At 50.0% G+C, this 22,338-nt stretch overlaps 1 protein-coding gene across 1 annotated transcript in view; it reads left to right on the plus strand.

Moving 5' to 3' along the window:
- LOC309412570 (tyrosine-protein phosphatase non-receptor type 11-like) overlaps positions 1 to 18,616 on the plus strand; it is a gene marked incomplete at both ends in the record, with an annotated part of 47,571 nt that extends 28,955 nt beyond the window's left edge. Inside the window, 13 exons of the mRNA XM_082009499.1 lie at positions 7,644 to 7,838; positions 10,633 to 10,825; positions 10,933 to 11,052; positions 11,351 to 11,464; positions 11,884 to 11,980; positions 12,562 to 12,641; positions 13,355 to 13,510; positions 14,505 to 14,636; positions 14,873 to 15,027; positions 15,411 to 15,478; positions 16,378 to 16,529; positions 16,742 to 16,842; positions 18,532 to 18,616. Of these exons, the coding sequence (XP_081865625.1) occupies positions 7,644 to 7,838; positions 10,633 to 10,825; positions 10,933 to 11,052; positions 11,351 to 11,464; positions 11,884 to 11,980; positions 12,562 to 12,641; positions 13,355 to 13,510; positions 14,505 to 14,636; positions 14,873 to 15,027; positions 15,411 to 15,478; positions 16,378 to 16,529; positions 16,742 to 16,842; positions 18,532 to 18,616 (1,648 nt within the window). The remainder of the gene's footprint in view (positions 1 to 7,643; positions 7,839 to 10,632; positions 10,826 to 10,932; positions 11,053 to 11,350; positions 11,465 to 11,883; positions 11,981 to 12,561; positions 12,642 to 13,354; positions 13,511 to 14,504; positions 14,637 to 14,872; positions 15,028 to 15,410; positions 15,479 to 16,377; positions 16,530 to 16,741; positions 16,843 to 18,531) is intronic.
- Positions 18,617 to 22,338: the final 3,722 nt, after the last annotated feature.

Here is a 22,338-nt window from a genome sequence, read left to right on the forward strand (position 1 = left end):
ACCCTTTCTGCTTTCTCTGTGGCAGCGGAGGGGTGGGAGTGTCAGGTTATCAGAGGGGGTTTGGACCACTTGCTACTGCAGGGAGACTTTTGTGTTGCAGTAAATGTTTAATAACAACATTGTTTTGGCCGTAAGATTGAGCCAGTTAACACCCTTAATGCATGAATGATGCCCTGCAGTAATGAGATGCACGTTAAAAGCAGAGCAATACAACGTGCCTTAATATCATAGTATTGAACAATACCACCACAGCCAACTGACAGTTTGTAACTCAGTGGAAAGTCTGACCAACTCTCAGAGTTCTGAGTAAACCAAAGCTGTGACACATACCATGTTTCCAGGAAAGCACATTGAACACGACACACAAGCTTAGAGGCAATGTGTTGAGCTTTGAGGCATCACAAATTGAAGACAAGGAAAAAATTCTTTCATTGACTAATTTTACCTGCAAGTCCTTGCTCCTTCCTGGCTCAACCCATCTCTATTCCATGACTTGAGACAAGGGTTGTGCTCTAGTCTTGGGTATGGAAAATTTGCTTGGACATGGGCACTGGTTAGGCAGACCAATTTTGCTTATACTTCGTCTGAGCGATATGCTCTTCTCCCACTGATGACTGCCCCAAAACATGTGCATAAATGTTCTTGGAAACTAGAATATTTCCTATTAGAAATATGGAACCTATTAGAATATGGAACCAGTAGCTTTCTGTGCTGTGAAAGCTGAAAACTGGGACAGCTGTCTTCCCCCTATGTGTTTCCCCTTTCCCTGTTACATTACACACACACAGATGGAACAGTGTGCTATTATTATCACCTACAATTGTATCCTGACAGAACTTTTTTTTTTTTTAATCCTTGCACAGGACAAGTCTCTTTCTTTTTTTTTTTTTTTTCCCCTTTCTGAGAAATGAAAAGTTTTCAAAGGGAACAATACAGATATCTTTGATAAAATGCCTAAAATAGAGGTGTCAGTAGGAGAAAGTACCTTTCAAAAGGTACCTTCAAAACCTCTTCCTCTTTCTTTCAACCCTGCTTCAGCTTCTTCAAGAGTTTTTGAAAGCCAGTGAGGGGAATTGCAGCTCCTTTTAATTACAGAGAGGATGTGGGCTGAAAAGAAAGCAGGCGATGGAGTTTTGGCTGACCAGACCACACACCAAGTGACCGTGTGCTGGTGTGTATCCAGATATGTGTCCCTGAAGAGAGACTAGGAAATAATATTGCAGAAGTTATGAGAAGGTTTCCATGAAACTCTATGGCTGCTTTCCCTTTCTTTCTTTCTGTGCACTCTTTCAGCCTTTAGCATTACACCAACAAGTCTTCACAGAGCTTTGTTTTTTCAGCTCTTAAGAGAAAGAGGCAAGCCACATGGAGGACATGATACAGTTAAGGAACAGATGATGTTTGTCCTGGTCTTAAAATAATAGAAAAAAACTCTTCAAAAAATCCTCAGCTCTGCGTCCGAACTGCTGGCAGCTTGTAATCGGCCAAACCCGGCTCCTTTCATCGGCTCTTCCTCTTCTAAAACGTGGTCCTTCTTGGGACATTTCTGCGTACAAGTTCAAGAACTTGTTCCACACAGAGGATCAGACACACCTGCCATAGTTCAGTGCTAAGAGGGCTGTGTTTCTGAGAAGTCTTCGGTGTGCTGATCCTACGTCAGGACTAGATGCTGAATTTGGATTTATTGGCTCATCTTATTCTTTGGGCACTTCAGCAAATACGCGGAGCACATCCACAGGGAGGAAAGTGGTCTGGCAACTTCAGCTGAAGCGTAATGATGACGGAGAGTCATCCTGAGTAAGGCTGTAGTAATATCCGCTGCATCTATACGTGAGCCGTCTTGTTTCGTTCCGCGCAGTTGCCGCAGCACCGCTCTCTGCAGGTATTTCAGCGTTGCCTCAGCCCGGACAGTAAGAGAGCTCTGTACCACTCGCTGTGGGTGATATTCCTCGCTGCAGGGATTGGCTCCTGCAGGTTATGGGTGCTAGTGTTTGCCAAAGGTGATGACAGCACTCCAACGCTTTATGCTTGCTTTGGAGTGGCTCACAAAACCTGCCCGGAATGGGCCTGTGTGGAGGAATGCCTCAGCTCGTGCGCCTGGAAGGGGCTGTAAATTGGAGCTGGGTTTGTAGGAGAGCTATGGAGGCTGTTCCGGATGCTGGGAGCAGAGTCTGCTAGTTAGGGGATTTTTGGAGGATGCAAGTAGAGTTTATTTGTGTGTTGCAGTTCTGATGAGTGGCTGTTAGAAAAGCTTCCTTGCCTTTCTTGTAACGCTATGTTACATCTCATTTCCTAGAAGGACCTGGTACTGGGTTTGCTTTTGGTATTTAGTCTTCCAAATTTTAAACCTGATTCTTAAGAAAAGAAACCCCCTTTTGAAAGTGAGGGCTGTTGAGGGAGAAATATGGGAGGCCACACAGGAAATGCCCCATGTTTCCAGCCTTCAGTGCTTGCCTGGATCTGGCAGAGCATGTTTTCAGAAAACCAAGTATTTGGAATCACGTCTGAAGAAAGTGAACAGCTTCTTATGGATTTGGCCAGGTCTGGGTAAATAGCTTGAACAAAAGGAAAAGGCATGTTCCAAGTTTGCCTAAGTGGTGTTTGGCCGGTGGCCACAGCAGTAATGCAAATGCCAAAACAGTTAAGAACCATCTGTCAGAGACCCTCTTAATTTGGTAACTGGGTCACATTTTATGGGAACAGATCTTATCCTCGTTCATGGGATACAGTACAAAGTGCTTCTGGTAACAAACTCTTGTTAGAGCTGGAGTCTCCCAGCATGGTTTCCCTATTAACACTTCCATAGAGCATTCCTATATGTAACTGGACTTCCCCCCCCCCCCCCAAAAAAAAAAGTGTGTACAAATACACTCTGGGTACAGGTTAAGACATGCAATGAAGGAGGATTTTATGTCCTATAGAATGCATACTCCATGGAAAAGAGTAAATCAATACTACAGGTGTGTTACCTTGGTTGAGTTGCTGCCTGCAGCCAACACAGTTGCAGCACAGGAAGAAAGTTGGATCTGGAGAAGAATGGAGGGAAGCTTGAAAGAGGCTCTTTTCTAAACTAGTTGTCCTTGTGTCTCATCATCATAGCACCTACCTCCTATTAAGACCCTGTAATCCACACCTACCTCTCGCAAATACTCAGTGAGAGGTGTGCCTGATTCTGCTTCTTCCAAGGTAGGCCAGCCAACTAAGGGAAGCACTGTCTTCATGTTACAGCTAGGAAAAAAATGATGGGCCCAGAGTCACCTTGAGAGCCTCTGAGAAGCTACTGAGCATCAGATCATCAAATCCTGGCTAAGTGCTTTTATCACAAGACCCTTCTCCTCTGACGACAATGTTTTACTTCTGTCTTGAAGAGGCTTGAATTTATTTGGAAGCAGATGGTTCAGTTAGAGGTGTAATACTAATGGATACCTTTGGCTTACTTGTGCTCATGTTTGCTGCTATTCACAAGCTTGGCAACGCAGAGCAGTCTGTTGAAAGCCTCCTTTTGATAGCAGCCGGCTGGCAAATGGTCTGTGCTTCACAACCCTTCCCAGGGCAAAAGGATGGGTCTCTGGAGCAGGAAGCACCTTCAGGAATGCAAAAGGCCTAAATACCCTATAGGGAAGCAGTACCAGTGTGTGGGTTGGATGTGCTTGGTCTCCTCTATGCACCTTCCAGAGCTCCTAACACCTAAAGTGAGCAGTAGGGCTCAGGCAGCCAGCTGAATTGCTTCTTCCTAGGAATCGGGTGTGAAGAATTTGAAACCTGTACTTAATCTTTAGAATTCACTTGGTTGTATCTTTGAAACTTCATGCAAATGTCTGTTGGTTTTGTTGTGTTGTGTAGGTGGATAGTGAGTTTTCTCTGAGAGCCCAAGCTCTCATTTAATCGAAAGCAAATATTCAGTGAAGTGTTTAAACCCTGTGGGAGAACCTTCTTATTTTTTCCATAGAGAACCTTTGGAATTTTTTGTGTTGCTTTTTGCAGCTTCCCTTTGATGAGGGGTCAAATATGCGTGCCATGAAGTTCTCTGACAGGCTTTCTCCGTCTGACGCAGGCAGGAAAAGCACATGACGAAAAAAGACTTTTGGGGATGCAACAGGTGAATGTATTTCTGACATGGTTCTTCTGCCTTCAGTGACAAAAAAGGGTCTGTCTGGGTTTTTTGTGAGTAGGCCTCTTATTGACTGTGCGCTATTGCAAAGAAGAGCAGACTGCAGCTGCACTGGTGGTCACTGCAGTAAGGACACAGATGCACAAGCTGGAATGTTTCGTATCAAGAAATCCTCCTGGATATCTAGCTAAGGAGTTGTGCTGATAGTTCAAGCAGCTTAGCTTGGAACGGCGGCAACTCTCACTTGTCTGACTGCTGACTCTGAAGCTGCTAAAAAAGCTGGCATCTGCTATTAAAGTGTCGCATGCCTGTATGAGAGCTGTGTGTCTGTGTTAGTCAGAAGTAGCCATGGCCTCCGGCACAAGGCAGCCGAGCACTTTGGGCATCTCCTTTGTGCTTTATTTCACCAGCCAGCATGTCGAGGGCACAGTTTAATGGATGCTGCTACTGTGCAGTCCAGTTCTGCCCAGTTTGGAGCTGCAGAGGTGACGCAAGCTTTAAGAGAAGAAAATGGGAAGGAAGTGGGGATCATCAATGCCCTTTGTGTTTAGCGTGACCTTGAGGGCTCATGGAATAAATGACCCCGATTATCCCTCTGCTTTTCATCCCTGAAGTGCTCAAAGGGCTTGGGGCTTGGTCTGTGGAGCCTTTGTAGGTCTGTAATGTAATGGGGTCGGGATGTGGGAATGGAGCTGTGGAAAGAAGGGAGCTTTTGAGCCTTAGGCCAAGCGGCAAAACCACAGTTTCGTCTGCTGCCTTCTGTGCCGCACAAAGGCTCTCGACGTCCAGCTGCTGGTGTGAGCGGCCGAAGGGCTTCATGTGCCAGCTCCTCTCGGAGAAGAGGCATTGTCATCAGAGCGCTGGCTGGCATCCAAATTTCACAGCCAGTTTTCATTTCCATCTAGTGAGTTCTGCTCATACCCTAGATGAAAATATTGCCAAACGTTGAAGTCTCTGCCCATAGACAGCTGGAGCTGGTGTGGCAGGCCAGGTCAGAACTGTACGTATCTGGTAAGATATACCAGGAAGAGTTAACCATGTCTCTCTAAATACCTGGGAGTGACACTCATCACTTTCTTATATTACAGACAGTTGGGTTCTCTCTCCAAGACCTTGCTGTCAAGGTGTAGCGTGACTGCTCAGGATGCAGATGCAGATTTTTGCACCTCAGGTGTGTTTGTCAGTCTTCTGCTGGGTTTGTTCTGCTGTTAATGTGGGATGATGGTAATACCGTGGATTCCGTCTCTGTCTGTTCACACTAAGTTGGTTGTTGCCACTGGTTGGCACTAGCTGGAAATGACCTCAATGCCAGACAAAGCAATCCATGTGAGCACAAACTGGAATTGCTGATTCTACGTTGGTGAAGTCCTCTTTAGCAACTGGGATGCAGCAAATGCGAATACGGCCAGCTGTCAGGGCAGGGTTTTAGGGAGAACCACATGACATGCGGTGACCGTAGCTTGAATGTGGCTAAGAGTGGTGCCTCTAGTAAAGGCAGGTCTGGAGGAGGGGCACACAGTGGCTGTGCCAGCACACTGCTGTTGATGTTTCTGTGGGCTCTTCAAGGCTTAGCACACAGAGATCTCATTGCCAAGTTCCTGCTTGGCCTTGTCTTGTTGCCAGGCTGCTGCTGCTGTGTACTCGAGCATAGCTTGTTGGACGGTCAGCATTTAATCTGCTTGTGCACATGACGAGCTCCTCGCATGCCAAAAGTCACGGCTGTCAAAATCTCCAAGATGTGTGGAAATAGCAAAATCCATGGCAGTAGTTACATAAAGGCAGCCACACCTTGGGGCAACGTGAGTGCATCCCAGGGGCGTTAGTGACTGTCCCGTCACTGTGAGGGGCTGCTGTACGTCTCGCAGTGCCCTGCGTGCCCTTCACCAGTCATCCCACAGTCCTGCAGATACGCAGCTCCGGGCTCGCGGAATTTGATGCCCTCTGCTGTCAGGCCTTTTGGCAGAGCGAGTTATTGCAAAGTCAGAAGCCTCCTTCCAGACGGACTTTTGTTAGACCTTGCAAGAGGAGATACCAGGGAGGAGGTCGTTTCTCACCTCACCTGAGGAGCCAGGGGTCCGTCTTGCATGTGCAAGGCAGGACGGAAAAGCAGCTGGATGCCCTCTGCCAGGGGAGGACTTGGCCGGCGTGGTGCTGCACCAAGCACTTGTCTAGACTAGAGGAATTTGTGCAACGGTATCCAAATAAAATGACACCGCTGTAAACCCTGTGTGGACCTAGCGTGGTACCCGGAACCTCGGCGCGTGAGCAGTGCAGTGGAATGAGGCTAGCACATGCCCTGGTGCGCGCATCCAGCTGTGTTCCCGCAGCTGTGTCGGAATCCTCCAAGGCAGACACAGCCTTTTGCCACCGCTTGCATTTGGGGGCCAGATCGTAACTTCCTACTGAAATTAGGAGGTAGGGTCCAGACTCCAAGGCAGACGGTACCTACAGCCCAAGAAAACTAAACGGGAGATGATTTTGTGGAGCCGGGGCTGGATACCCAATACCACCCAGATACCTGGTCTTTCACTGCCTTGCTATGGGGCCGTTCCCTGCCGCAGAAAGGCAGCAGAAGCGGGGGCAGAACCACTACTGAGAGCCCCCGCCGTGGATCCAGTCCTTCCTTCCATTTAACCTCGCGCACGGACCGCTGCAGCTTTCCTAATTCCCCGCTCTGCAAAATGGCTTTTCTGTCTGACCTGCTGCGCTGCTTATGCCACCTTGAGTCTCCTGCATCGCTCTGCCACGGTTGCTCTGGCAACCGATCGAGAGAGGCTGGGAGCAGCTCAGGAACCAGAAATTCGCCCAGATTTACGAATCTCTCTCTGACCCAGCTCGTCCATCAACCAACAGGCTTCCAGCCATGTCTCCCTGGCCCAGGGGGGCTGCTGCTAAGTGCATTTAAAAAGCAATTAACCTGCCTCTCAGAGGTTAGTGTGGCCTTCTGAGGCAGGAGCCTGCACTTCGCTGGGGTGAGGGGGCTCTTGGAACAGGCTGATAAAGGCACCCGGCTGTATTCCCCTTGAGCCTTGAGGGCCCTACTGGAGAGGGGCAAGTATTAACCCTTCCAGTACAGTTTACAGGGTTTGCGAATGTCAGGCAATATGTTTGTTTGGGTGATTTTTTTTCCTGTTTGTTGTTTTTTTTTTTTTAAACAAATTATATGATAGCAAGTACCTCTGGGTATAGAAAGCTGTTCACTGTAAACCAGAGTGAGGTCAGAGCCTCATCCAGATGAGATGGCAAATAGTGTAGGAAGGAATTATTCACCTCCTCTGTGTGAGGTTGTCTTGGGAAGTAGGGCAGGCTGGGAGCTTGTGAGCTATAGAATCAGTTCTTGGCTGAGTAACCTTGGCCAAGGAGCACCCATCCATCCCTTCCCCTGCTGTAGGAGTGTGGCCAGCGTGAGCGGCATCCGAATGAACGGAGAGCACGTGGTGCAGCTTAGAGGCAGTTCAGGAGGCAGCTGGACTCTGAAGTGCTGGGCTTCCATTCTCTCATGCTTACAGTCTTGTTTGCCTTCCTTCCTCAGAAGAAATGATGAGGTGACACACATTAAGATCCAGAACACAGGGGATTACTATGACCTCTACGGAGGTGAGAAGTTCGCCACGCTTGCCGAGCTGGTGCAGTACTACACCGAGCAGCAGGGGCTGCTGCGGGAGAAGAACAGCAATGTCATCGAGCTGAAGTACCCCCTCAACTGCCAGGACCCCACCTCAGAGAGGTAAGCTACGCTCTTAACAGCCTCGCCTGGTGGTGGGGACGCTGTCTTCCCAACTGGCTGAGACCCTACAGCTGCAACTGGCCTGTGTTTGGAAAGGAGCCTGAAACAGGGTGTGTTTGGGCGCGATTTAGCTTTCGTGACCCAAAAGCTGCACACCTCCGGGGTACGGTTCCCTAGCCGCTCTGCGTGCAGAAGCTGGCTAGATAACACTAGCAAGGCCCAGAGGCTGACACTTGCTCAGCGTCAGCCTGTGCTGATAAGCTTTTTCTAGCACGTAGGCAACGGGGAACATGAGCAGTACGAGCCCATCTGTAAAGGGTCCTGCAGCTGTATCCTGGGAGGCAAGCAGCTTTGGTTTTAAAGGAAAGAAAAGACATGCAAGTGACTCGCGGCTGCCCGCAGGACGCTGGGTAGAAACGCCCTGGAAAAAGTCTGCCCCCATCCCGGTCTGCAACCGCTGCTCATCCCAGTAGCAACGCACCGTTGTCCTGCAGGGATGGGGACGGCTGACTGCCTCTGAGAAGCAGCTTGGCTCAGGCTCCTTCAGGTTGTTTCCACCAGCCCGTTAGTGACCTTCTTTCCTCCCCTTCGTCTGTGACACGCCAAGGACCCCTTTTTTCCTCTTCCTCCCCCTCAGTTTCCCCAGTGTCATATGCAGTGGTTGACATGGTGGGCTGGAAAGGGGAACGCCTCGTCAGGCAGCTGGCGATGCCAAAACAGGCCCCTAATTACTCTAACTTTGGCAGCCGGCGTAAGTCGAAGCCGTGAGTAGTCTCGGTTCCCGAAATGGCGCGGAGGCGCTCCCCTCCGCGCCGTCATGTGAGCCGGCCGGGCCGAGGCGCTGGGAAGTCCCTCCAGCTCATGCGTTCCCTTGTTGCCAGGGAGGTTTCTTTGCTCGTTCCGAATCGCAGAGTGAAAAGCAGCCGGGCAGCCGCTCAGGTTAGCAGAAGCTCTGGAAAAGTGGAAACCCCCTTCAGCTGGGTTTCCCCCTCTTCTCCCGCCAAGGAGAGTCTGGCTTGGCGAGGAAGCTCCATAAGGATTTCTGCTCCAGAGCACACATCTGGTGGCATCAGGGAGAAGGGAGGGAAAAGGGTCAAAGTCCTCCAAATACACGAAACGACGATGGCGTCAGAATACAGCGGGATGCGCAGGGTAGCAGCGTTTCCCAGACCCGGGCGTGAACAGCAGCAGTGCTGCGAGCAGGCACCGAGGTGCCTCGCCGGGGTGGGCCATTCTGCCCTCTCAGCCGTACGACTCGCGCAGCCCTGTGACCCTCATGCCTTCTCAAGCCTGCAGGACAAGGCCTGCTCTTCAGAGGTCTTCCCAGTCAGGCTTGAAACGGCTGCCTGTGCAGCATGCTGAGTCGGGACTCAAAGGCCCAGCATCAGACTGCTGTTCTGTAATCTTTGTCTTCTGGGACAAAGTTGCCGAGACATGACGTGATGCCATTGCATTGCCCCTGGAAGGTTATTTTGAGCCTCTCTGAATTCCTGGCAGCTTGGCCGGCAGGTCAGCAGCCAACGTCTTCAAAGTGGGACCCGTGACATCTGCCCAGAGCCACCGCTGAGTGTTGCTGGAGTGCGGGGATTGAAGGCTCCAAGGCAAAAAGGAGCTCTGCTTCGCTCCAAACTGTTCTCTGTATCTGTGGAAGGTGTAGCAGAGCGCTGGCCGGTGAGGCACGACCGGCCCGGATGGCCGCCGTGCGGGTGGGTGAGGCACGCTGCTGTGCCGCGAAGGCCGGGTGAGCTGCCCAGCCAGAGCACAGAGCTGGGGCGGCATTCGAGCCCTTCGAGCTGCAGAGGACATGCCCAGGCGTGGGCAGGACATCGTATGCTTAGCCCCAAGGCACTGCGGCAAGGCTGCTACAGGCTGCTGGCCGAGCCGGCTCAAAGAGAACCTGCATTTCCCTGGGACCACTGTGTAAGTATGTCAGCAGACCAGGAGAAGGGATTGTGAGAGGTTAGATGGAGAAACAGGGGCATGTGCACGCAAGATGTACACGGAGAGGTGGAGCAACTCGTGCTCACGCAGCCAGGGTCGGGGAGAGCTGAGCACAAACCTCCGCACGTTGTGATCGCTGCTGGCCAGAGACGTGGCTACAGGCAGGGCTGGAGGGGGAGAAGCCTCCTGGCACTGTGGGCAACCTGGTTTTGCCACTCCAGGCGAGCGTGCAGGGTGCTGGTGTTCTTCCGCAGCCAGACCCGAGCTGAGGTTAGTGACCTGGGAGGGGAGCAGCAGTAACTACAGCTAGGAGGACCCTTCTGAAAATCCTTCCCAAACTGTGTCAAAGCATCTTGTTCCTGGTCAGTGTTGTCCATGCTTTGTGTCTTACACCGTCTGACTACAGCCTGCTGACTCCAAGTATTCTGCTTTTACTTCCATAATAAGAAAATAAAGGAAAACGTAGCCACCTTCAAGTAAGAACTGCCAGAATCGTGTTTCTTATAGCCTCATCGGAAGCTATCTCTAGATGACAGTGCTTGTCATGCATCACGTGGCAGTTTAATATACTGATGCCATTTCACGTCTGGCTGGAGGATTGAGCAAAGTCCTGACACTTCCAGCCTCAGGCTCAGGTGTTGACGTGCCATTGCAAAGCGTTGGAGGAAAGTCGCTGGGGACTGTTTCTAAAATAGCTCAAGTCGGTGTCATGCCAGCGGGGAGAACAGCCGGACTGGGAGCCTAGAAATGGGTTTCCCACGGACAGCGTCCCCAGGAGTGAGCGTAGCTCTTGTCTGGAGGCAACGCTCTGTGCATTTCTGAGCTGACCTTGCTCTCCATTGCTGCTCCCTAGGTGGTACCATGGGCACCTCACTGGCAAGGAGGCAGAGAAGCTTCTGACGGAGAAGGGGAAACCTGGTAGCTTTCTGGTGCGAGAGAGCCAGAGCAAACCAGGAGACTTCGTGCTGTCGGTGCTGACAAATGTGGATAAGATGGAGACTGAGGACCGGAAACCACACGTGACCCACGTGATGATCCACTACCAGGTGGGAAATGTCTGTCCCTGCCCAGCCTGCCGTAGGCGCTGGGGGGGTGACCCAGCTGGGAGCCATGCGTTCGAGTCTCTCTGTGGTTTTGTCATTCTCTCCTGCAGCCAGACGGGAAGTATGATGTGGGAGGAGGAGAGAGGTTTGACACGCTCACAGACCTGGTGGAGCATTATAAGAAAAACCCCATGGTGGAGAAGTCTGGAGCTGTGGTTCATCTGAAGCAGGTAAGAGCTGCTCTAGCACATATTTGTTGGTTCTGGGCTTGCCCAAATTCCTGGCGAAGTGCACAGATCTGCCCCTGCTCTTTGGGAGCTCCCTGCCCCCAGAACATCCCTTGGCTACTTGTTGTGCCTGTCCAGGCTCACACTTGCCAGAGGTTCCTGGCCCCGCACTCGAGGCCTCAGGAATGGACCCAACTCCTGCCAGTACCCCCAGGGATTGGGGAACTGTTTTTTTCAAGGGGAAAGTTCAGTCTTTCTGTTATTGAAAGTGATTTCTATTCTGCCTTCATCTGTCTTTCAGCCATTCAATGCTACACGCATCAACGCAGCCAACATTGAAAACAGAGTGAAGGAGCTGAACAAAATGGCAGATCACAGTGAGAAGGCCAAGCAAGGGTTCTGGGAAGAGTTTGAGGTACAGGATGCTCCTGTGCTCTGTCCCGCTTGTGCCTGTGGGTGAAGAGTATCATGTTTGCATGGAAGTGTCACGGTTTTCCAGCTCTGAGGACCTCTTCCCAACACTGTTTCTCCTTTCCCTGTTTTCCATGTTCAACTGAGTTACTTCCTGGGCCTTTTTTCATTGCTTTTTCTCATGTCTGAGGAAGTTCCTCCTTCCTCATCCTAGAACTGCATGCCTTTTATTCCCTGCAGGGATTTGTGCCTTCTCTCCCCATTAGATCTCTCATCAAGCTGTTTCTTGGCTCCCTTTCTGTTCCTGCCAGCACTCCCTCTGCCCTTCTCAGCATTAGAAAGCCAAGTCGAAAGAGCCTTTCCTTTGCCCTGACTCCCCTTGTCTGCCCAGAACAGTTTGTTCCTTTGTACCCTGCTCCACAGATGCTGCAGCAGCAAGAGTGCAAGCTCCTCTACCCCAGGAAGGAGGGACAGCGACCAGAGAACAAGGCTAAGAATCGCTACAAGAACATCCTTCCCTGTAAGTAGACACTGAATACTGGTTTGGTTTTTTTCACCACAATTTCTGCAGCCTTCTCTGGGGCTAGTTAACCCTGCAGAGCTTTCTGATCATAGCTGAGTTGGAAAGAGGTGTACACTGTCCTAGTGGAGTGGTCCAGTTAGTTCATGGCATCCCCTTTCTAACCTGGTCCTTCCCTTTTGTGTGGGAAACTGGTAAATTGTTCTCCTCTCTTTGTGCTGTGAGTCCAAATATGCTTCAGAGCTCAAGTGTAGTTCAAAAGTCATATGGAGCCAGAGCTGGAGTTTCCAAAGGACATACTGGAAAACTTGAGCACAGGTTAGTCTGCAACACAGCGTATCACTAATATCCATCCAAGTTACTAGATTAGCAGCATAGCTGTGAGCCAGGTAGTACTGCTAAGTGTCATTAGGAGGGCATTTTATGCCCTCCCTTGCAGTAGTTACCCATGTGACTTCATAGTAAGAGCCTTGTGGGAGACCTTGCTGGGAGCCACAGTGGCTGCCCTGCAGCAAAGCCCATCCCTGCTCCTACACGTGTGACTGACTCCTGTCTTCATTCTGCACTCTCTTCTCCTTCAGTTGATACCACACGGGTGGCACTCCGAGATGTAGATGAGAGCGTGCCTGGGTCAGACTACATCAATGCCAACTACATCAAGGTACTTGGGAAAGGGAAGACACCATGTGGGGGCTGTCTTCAGCCCAGTGCTATGTTTCTGGTGCGTAAGCGCAGTAATGGTGTAAGTCTTGAGGGAATGGCTTGTCAAGACCAGTATCTTTCACTGGGTCCAGGCCAAACACTGGATTTTTCTACTGTATCCCAAGGGATCTCATCATTCTACCATGTCTTATTTGCCCCTATCTAAGAGTTTCTCTCAATCTTCTCCTTTCTTTTCCTGTTCAGGAGGTTCTAAGGGACTTACCCAGACTCTCTGTCATTGAACATTATCTCTGAGGTCCAATTATAATTGTCATCTGTAAGCTAAATGCTGCTTGAAGCTGTATTTCCAGCAGTGGTGCTCTGGCATTTAAGCACCAGCCTTTGGGAAACCTTCAAGGTGGCTTCATTCCAGCCATGCCCACCTGCAACTTCTGCAGCTGCCTGCTGGCAAGCGTCTGTTGCACAATAATGTGCGTTACAGCAGCGTAAAAGTCCCTGGAGGCAGGCAGGCCGTTTTACTGGCGACTCTGTTGAAGCTGGGGATGAGAGCGGTTCGTGTCCGCAGCTCTGACAAATAGAGGAAAATCAGCTAGCTCAAAAATCCTGCATGGCAAGGTGCGCTGACTTTGCCGCTAAAGGTGCACTAAAGCAATTCTCAATTCCTCACTCCAGCATTGTTGGCTTTTTTCCCCCCTCTCCTTCGCTCCTCAGAGCATCCCTGAAGATGGAAGGAACTCGGAGCACTGCAAGTTCTATATAGCCACCCAGGGCTGCCTGCAGACAACAGTGAATGACTTCTGGGCCATGGTGTATCAAGAGAACAGTCACGTCATTGTCATGACCACCAAGGAGGTGGAGCGGGGCAGGGTGAGCACATGTAGGGTGCTGTCCCCAAACCTGAAAGTTGCCTGCTGCTAGTACTACTAGTGTTTAGTTAGGTTGTCTCTGGCTAGCTTTCATTTCATTTCATTTCATTTTTCCTGTCTTGTAATGTTGCTTTAGTGCTTCTTCATGAAAAAAACATACCGCTTTGCTCTGCGCAGCCCGTCTCCCCAGCCCCATAAATATTAATGGGGTGTCCCTCATATACTCGCTTTAAGGCTCTGGGGAACTGCAGGTGGCAGAGGGTGAGAGCGCAGCACTGTGCTTTACAGCACACTGGAAAGCGGGGTGCGGTGTGGGGGTGTTGCAAGCTGTGTGAGGGACAAAAGTTCTACAACCTAGCTGTGTACCGCCTGTATGCGTTTCATTAAGAGTGGGTTGGTAGGGGCCAAGGAATACAGTGAAATTCCATGCAGAGCCATGTAGTAGAGCAGCCTTCCCTAGTAAAGAGAGGAGCTGATTAAGATTTGCATTAGTGGTTTTGCTTAGGAATGAGAGGGAGGCTGTGCTTGCAGCAGCCTAGCGCGGAGATGAGTGAAGATAGCTCTACTCACTGTCCGCCTTTTGTATTGGCAAAGTCACTATAACAAAGCGGGGATGGGCTGGAGGACAGGAGGGGTATAGGCAGACTGTGTAGCCCCTCGGGATGGAGATTTGGCTCAGGAGTTAGGCAATGACCAGACCAACAGCTCAGGTGCTCTGTGTCAAGACTATGCCTCGGGCAAAGCGATGCGTACCTGAGGCTGGGGCTGGCTGAGGAGGGAGACTCCCCTGGGGATCACGTCTTTCATACAGGAATGGCCCTTTCCGGTACATCCCCAGTTCAAAGGCAGTGCTCTGTGTGTGTGGCTCTCCTTTAAACCTCTACACCGGGGCTGCACACCCTTTGAATGCAGCAGCACCCCTGAGCCAGGTGTTCAGGGTTCATCCTCCAGCTCCCCAGTCTCGACTAATGAGCAGCTATCTGATGTTGCTGCAGAACAAATGCTTCCGTTACTGGCCAGACAGGAGCTGCACCAAGGAATATGGGTGCATCTGTGTGCGGAATGTGAGCGAGCGTGAGGCCCAGGGCTACTACCTTCGGGAGCTGGAGATCTTGCGGACCGACAAGGTGAGTCCTCTGCTGCTGTCTGTCCGCTCTGCTGGGAATGGGCTGGTGCTGGAACCCCTGGGGAGGGAGCTGTGGCTTTTCGGTTTGGTCTTTGGTTTTTGTTGGTTTTTCTTACTTAATGGTCCCACTGCTTATGTTCTGGGCCACTTTGCCTCAGTTTTGATAAAAGAAAGGAAGGAGAAGCCTCCTATTAGGAGGGGTTTTCTGACTAGGTGGTGGGTGTCTGCTCCCTGCAGGATGAGCGCCCGAGGCTGGTGAAGCACTATCAGTACTTTAGCTGGCCCGACCACGGGGTGCCCAACGAACCAGGAGGGGTTCTGAGCTTTCTGGACCAAGTGAATCGGGCACAGCGAAGCATTCCAGACACAGGGCCGATCATAGTGCACTGCAGGTATGAACCAGTGAGCCGTCTGCGGGGCACTGCAGTGGGGATGGGTAATAAAAATGTGTCTCTGGTTACACCTGCAGCTGGGTCATCACTTGAGCTGATGGTGGGCAATTGGGGTAGAGGTACACACACGGGAAAATACAGCCCTCCTCCAGAGCCCCGCTGGTGATAGCGCAGGGAAGAGGAGGCCTCATCTGGAGTCGGTAGCTCTGATGCAGCCTCTGCAGACTCTGATCTCCTAAGAGTCAGTATTTGGCTGGGCTTATCTTACAGCAGCCATGCCAGATCTGCCCAGGACGGACCAGGCATGCAGATGAGTGTGAGAGCTGAGCTGACTAACTCTGGGCATTTCTTCCTGCAATCATTTTTTTCTTTTCTCTTTCCAGTGCTGGAATAGGACGCACAGGCACCATCATAGTGATAGATATTCTGGTGGATATTATTCACAGGCAAGGTATGTCTCCCTGTCTGTCTCGTGGCTTCCACCATTTGCCTTGCTCTGACCAGTTATGGGATAACCCTGCTGATGTGCAAGCAGTGGGTACACGATCTCCAAGCAGTGGGTTTGACTTGTCCAGGAGCCAGTGGGCATAGGCTTAGCCTGAATGCAGGGCGAGAAGGGCTTTTATACCGTGCCCAGTTCCACGTTTATCTGTGGGCCAAGAAATGGAGCTCTGTTGTAATGAAATGTGAGACCTCTCCGAATGGGTGTGCACATGGACAGCCCTCGAGCAAGGGGCTCTTGCTTTCAGCAATACAGCAGAGGAGAGTCGTCGTCTTGGCATCAATGGGGTCAGGATTTCAAGGTCTCCTGGAGAACCTCTTTTATTGAGGGCAGAGTCAGAGGGAAACAGGTTGAGGAAGGGTGTAACTCCAGTAGCCCTTTTAGAAATAAGTCCCCCGGACTCTCCTGTGTAGAAGGGCTCTCACCCTTATCTGAAATTCTAGAGCTGTTACAGAAGTCTCTGTGGTATCTCTGGGTCTGGTCTGTGAGCCTTGAGGCAGGTGGACCCTCTTCAGCAATGGTTGTATCTATTTCATAAACTCTGCAAGGGTGGTAAGTCTGGATCTGTAGGAAGTTGCCGGAGAACAGACCTAATTCCCCTCCCCTTGCTCCAAGCAAGTCAGCCCTGCCTCAGCCATTTCAGTCTCAGGTGCTCCGGCAGGGACAAAAAAGAAAAAAAAAAAAAAAATCTCCTAGGCACAGAGACGCAGCAAACCCTTTCACAATATTCAGGGGCTTCGCTGACACTGTGTGCAGCGAGATACTGAAAGCTTTCAGAGCTATCTTAAGAAAATAATTTTTCAACCTAATTCCCACTCCCTAAACCTCACCTTCTCGCGCTTGAGCAGGTTTGGACTGCGATATTGACATCCCCAAAACTATCCAGATGGTACGCAGGCAGCGTTCGGGCATGGTGCAGACAGAGGCACAGTACAAGTTTGTTTACATGGCCGTTCAGCAGTACATCGAGGCTGAGCAGAAGCGGTTGGAAGAAGAACAGGTGAGTCCCGTTTGGCTTGGTTGGAAAAGCAGGGGCAGAACTTGGCCCACACCAAACACCGCTTCCACCTTCTCCTTGGAACTCAAATGCTACTCTGAACACGTGGAAATAAACCCACACCCACTGTTCCCCTGCTGGCATATGGGATCTTGTAAGGCTTTCTTCTGTATCTGCTTTAAGTGGGGTTTTAACGTCTTTGCTTTCTCTTTCAGAGGAATAAAAGGAAAGAGCGAGACTACTTGAATATCGGCTACTCTCCTATGGAAAAAGGCAGAGCCAAAGGGCAGCCCTCTTCACCACGGGCCCAGTCTGTGTAAGCTGAATGCCTCTCTGCCAGGGCTAAGAAATTCTGTAGCAGTAGAGAGAAGAGCCTGAGCAAAGGCCCCGGTATTTATCCTTTGCCAGCTTGCCTCTCCCATACCTGAAACCTGACCGGTTGCTGGCTGTTGTATGGGAACGGCTGAAAACAAACAGGTGATCCCACCATGCTGTCAGCAGTGGTGGTAGCAGCCCACCTCGCTTATGTGCTACACTTCTGTGGCTGCTTCGGAAAGGAGAGGAGGAAATAGACCCTAGCCTTTAGCGACTAGTGCCCCAAAGCCTTGGCTCTGGATAATGTCTCTGGAGAATCTGCCAGAGTGAAACTGTGCTACTGCCACCGAGGGAGTTTTACAACAAAATGTGAAGGAAGATGAGAAGAGAGCAGAGGAAGGTGGATTCACACCCATGTGGGGAGGGAGCATGTGCTAAGTAGCATGAGTTCCTTACATAAGCAGAGAGAAAATACCCCAAACGATGTTTTTCCCTCTTGCCCCAAGTAATGGGATAGCAGTGAGTGATGGAGAGGGGGTTAATAAGTTGAAGGCGAGTGTGCAGGGACTTTGTCAGTTATATAATATTGAAGCTTTTGGGCACCTTGAACGGCTGGATTGGTTTTGAAAGAAGAGATGGCTGAGCTAGGCAGGAGCAGGGGAGTGGGTGTTAAAGTGGAGGTAGAAATGCTGTCGCTGGGCTCATGCATGGGTTCGTGAGGAAAAACCAACTGAAGACAAGAGGGCAAAAGGAGATGCCACACGCTCTCCTCTGGGCGTTTGGCCACCGCCTGAGTGCTGGTGGCTCCTGCCCGCTGTGCCCAGCAGCGCGCCATGTCCAGAGCTGCGGCAGCAGGAAGGGCCAGAGCCGGGCCCAGGGCTCGGGCAGCTGCTGCCCTGGGAGCCGGCAGAGCGCGGGAGGAGGCAGGGAAGGGTGCTTGGCTCCCGTGGCAGCCCACGGGCAGGTGCAGGCAGAGCCCCTCTGGTCCTGCAGTGCATCGGTGACCTCGCTTTCGTGCAGCACTAAAGCTAAATCTAAAGCTCAATCGGGATCACTTTGCAGGCATCGTGAACCTTCCAACTCCTGCTGGGTCTGGCCAGTTGGTATCTTCCCCACAGGTCTCGAGAAGCATTTGCATCCCATTTAAAATGCCCAACTTTGAAACTGCAGCTTTGAATAGATGAGGGCAGGGAGGGCTGTGTGGGACTGAGGTGAGCAAGGTGAGGTCTATGTGGCTGGTACTGTCAGCTCCAGAGAGCTCCCATGAGTTCAGCTTTGGGTGTCAAACCTGCTTTAGAGGTACCTGGGTCTGACCTTTGGAGCAGCTCTCTCCTTCCATTAGATTTTGGAAAATCCAGAGGAATCAGGTATGTAGAGAAGGTAAAAGTAGAAAATACCAGGAACTCTATCCGCTGACCCTGCAGAAACTTTGCATCCGTGAAAGGCTGACATGTGGAGAAAGGTTCAAGGCTCCATCCCCAAGCTGTATTTGAACTTGGGCAGCCCAGCCAGAGGGAGACAAAACAGGGATTGAGAACAGCGGGTAGCCCGATGTCATCCCATCTACAAGGCTGTGGAGGGAAAAAGGGAACTTGGCTGGACCATTACCCGCTTCCCACTGGCCACCTGCCTCTGGGAAAAGATCCAGAGCAGTGAGGCTCTATAATAACAAGGCTTTGTTTCTTGACAGGGTTGATGATGAGTCAGCTTCCGTCTACGAGAACCTTAACATTAAAAGCCCAAAGGTTTCAGGGATGACTAATACAGGGCGATAAAGGAGCCGGAGGTGAGCTGTATGGAGGCTGTACAGGTAGGAATGCTTCCCTTGATTAACTGAGAGCATCACTACAGTCTGTTTACATTGCATTTGACCCAGCTCCTCTTCAGCTCAGCTTATGCAGACCTCTGTGGCTCTGCCTGCATCAGGGAAGGCAGCTATGCTTTGATGAAATTTGATGGACCCTAAAGATGTTGCTGTGGCCAGCTGCTGATGGGAGAACAGAGGCAATGCGGGAATGAGTTCTCAACAGGGAAACACATTTACAACATTACCAGTAGTGGGGTGGGAGGTAGATGTGCATTTCGGTCTGTTATGTCAGGAAACTGTCAGCCTCAGAGAACAAGACTGTGCTATGTATGCAAACAAGTGGGAGAGACTTCACACGCTGCGTGTGTCTCAGCTCTGTAAGCTTATCAATGCGCTTTTCTCCCAGTTATAAACCGTGCCATCCTTCTTTCTTCTTGTTTTGGAATGCAGGTTTTACAGTGTTTACATCTACCCTTTCCAACTTATGCAATTGCGGACAATTTTTTTTGCCTGACTTGCCTTCCCAAAGCACCTTGGATTCAGTGAGGAAGCAAGAAGCTGACTCTAAGAAGCAAGTAGAGTCTGCGCCTTAAGAACATGCCTTGACCTAACTCATGAGAAGGATCTTCTCCCATTCTCCCCTACATCAGTTGGTTGATATTTATGCGGAAGTGCCTCTGGACATTCATTAGGGCATCAAGGCTCAGTTTTAATTATGTTTTTTTTTTAATTTAAGATTCTTATTTTTTACACACAAATTGTTAAAAGGAATGGAAATGACTATTTGCTTAGGAGCTTTCCCAGGGTTGCCCACTTAGGGCATTAGTAAAAAGTTAGTACACTTCAGTGTTTTCATTAGGTCAATCATTTCTAAGCTAGAAGGGTTTTTAGACTAGATCCTGGAGTAACGTAGCTGCCTGTGAGGGTGAGAAATAGAGAGCACTGCCTGGACCCAGGTATTTGCACCTCTGTTGATTCTTCTTCTCACACTTCCTTTTGGCCGTACCAGTTCTAGATTTCTATGCAACCCTGCCAAAGCACACCAAGCAATCCCTGCTGCTGTAGTACAGCAGATGTGTGTGTGCGTGCCTGAGAGTCTGCTAGCTGCTCTGCACGTGGGTTTCATAGCGGGACTGAGAGACAGAGGTGAGCCCTTTCATCTTCGACTGTGTGGGTCCGAACGTTGAGCCAAGTGAAATCCCACCTAGCTGAAGGGTGCTGAAGAGTAGGAAAGCAGCTTTGACTGTGCACTGTGCTTTTAGCCGCCCCTAGCGAGTAACAGCCGAGGATACTAATCTGAGCTGAACTTTTTGAGCTGGGCCCCTCTAAGCTTGATTGCAGCTCTGCTGTTACCTTCCTGCATAATCTCTTTTTTCCCCCTGCAACTATATGACAAAGCAAGTGTTGTGTCTGCTCAGTAGGGATGTTGTAGGGGTGTTTGTGACTTGACCAGTGCCATGAAGATGAGTGTGTCACTGAGTGGAGTATTCCAGCTCCGTTGATAAGTCTTGACTTGTGACTGCCAGTGCTTCCTGCTGTTCCAGCCCTAAGGCATGCAAATAGTCCTGCCAAAGAACCCCCTCCTGCAGGATTCATCAGTGTCTGAAGGTGCGCTCTGTGGGGAGCCTTGGGTCTGAGTGCCAGTGCCTGAACCTCTGGAACACGCATGGGGCTGATGCTGAAGTCCTCCTAGGTCTCTGGAACTGGGTGGTCTTGCTGCATGGTTGGGTATTAGTGCCTGGAGCGCTGGCTCCAAGCGTTGAGCAGAAGGGGTTGAACAAAAGCACAATGACATACCTTGGCTGTATTTCCTGGCCCCTTGTTGTCGCAGGGACAGGAGAACTGTTTATTTTTATTGCACTTTTAATAAATGTTGAATATTCTATTCTCAAGGCTTTTTTTTTTTTTTTTCCCTTTTAAGTAGTTTGCTTTTTGGGAAAGAGACTGACAGTTGGTGTGATCAATGGGACATCCTGAATGTCTCCCACCATGAAATGCTACTGTTCAGGGCCCTGTTTTCACTTGCTTTGCATCTTCCTTTTGACTATGCATGAGTGAGAGGTTCAACTGCTTGTTAGCTAAACCTTCAACATTTGTTTCCCAGTGCATGGTGAGAAGGAGAAGTGCAGAGGGACAGCCCCCACAAGGATGCTGTGATGGACTACTAGGAACAGTTGGAACTGTGAGAACATCTCTGTGGCCCGTTTGCCACCATAACAATAGATTTTATGAGGCTGAAGATGTTATTTCCCTCTGCCCTGCCTTTAGGTGTCATCAGTGGGAGTTGAATGGTAACAAAGATGTAACGACAAAGCACTTCATCTCTACCAGTGTCTGTTTGCTGGGCTTCGTCCCAAAGGCACCTTGAGTAAAGTGGAAGTCCCTTCTCTGCCTTAAGTCTTGGTGAGTTTCTTTTCCCAACAACATTTCCAGGACATTGGTGCTGTGAAGATATCCTTTCAGTGGCAAGCACGGGGGAAAGGGCAGAATGATACAAGTGAGAACCCCTGTGAAGCCCGATGACTTTGGCAGAAGCTGTAGCAGTGCATGGAGAGGTTTCTGCAGACGTGGCTGGCACAGATAATACCAGCCTGCAGCTGAACAACAAAGGTGTTGCAGATACAGCGCACGCAGCAGCTTTCCACAGAAGTTTTGCATAGCAACAGACTTGAGTTGCTTCTGCTGTTGCTTCAGCCTTTTCTATTTCAAATTAGAATTTCTGGAAAGGGAGACTGGAAGTGTCTTTCTTCCAGCTGGGAAGAAGCAAAAGGTGAGCAGTGTTTCCAGCTTCTCATTTTTCAGGTCAAATGAGGTAAACACAGGGGGAAGTCACACCTGGGACAACACTGCCTAGACGGTAGTAAGTATGAATTTACAGGATAAAGCTGTCCATGTGTGCAGGATTGTACAGCACTGGGACAGCTGATGCAGGGGCCAGAGTACAGACATGCCACCTGCTGTGTAGCTACCATGATCTGGGAATGCAGCTGGACTCAGGACTGCTAAGTGAACACCTCCAACTGCAAGAAAGAAGGGAAATGTGGAGTAATTGCTACAAACTGACACCGTGCATTGTATAAAACATAATTTAATACATACATGTATGGTACTTGCATACAATACTGTCTTACATCCATGTGTTTGAATAGAAAACATTTAATTGTAAGCCGCCTTCATCACGAAGACTTTTGTTAATCACGGTCAGAAGATCACTGCATTAAATAAAAACATAGTGTAAGCAACTGGCCTGTGTCTTAATACTGACACATTTTAAGATTAGGAGGGTAAAGCTGTCAAAAGATGGAATTTCTTTGGTTTTGGCAACAGTTTGCCTGTGGGAAGTATGAACGAAGTTCACTGATGAAGTAACTTGAGGGGCAGGGTTAGCCTGCTGTGCCAGCGTGCCGAGCAGAACTCACCCCCTGCGTTCAGAATCGCTTCCCAGGTAGGGATGAGTGACTCTGAAACATCTGCCTAGGAAAACCGAGTCGAATGGCTACTCTAGTCTCTTCAAAAGCTCGTCAGGATGGTAACACAACTCAGGTGAGTAGCAGTGGTACATCTATGTTTTGTCAGCAGGAGGCAGCATTTACACCTCCAACGTTGAATAACTCAGTGGAAATGTTTCAAGCATATGGTTATGGTTGGAATATGGTTATCTTCATCTGCTTATACAACTTTGACATGTCT

This window comes from Phaethon aethereus (genome assembly GCF_964289735.1).
Source record: "Phaethon aethereus genome assembly, chromosome: 21".
In the NCBI taxonomy this organism is placed as follows: domain Eukaryota; kingdom Metazoa; phylum Chordata; class Aves; order Phaethontiformes; family Phaethontidae; genus Phaethon; species Phaethon aethereus.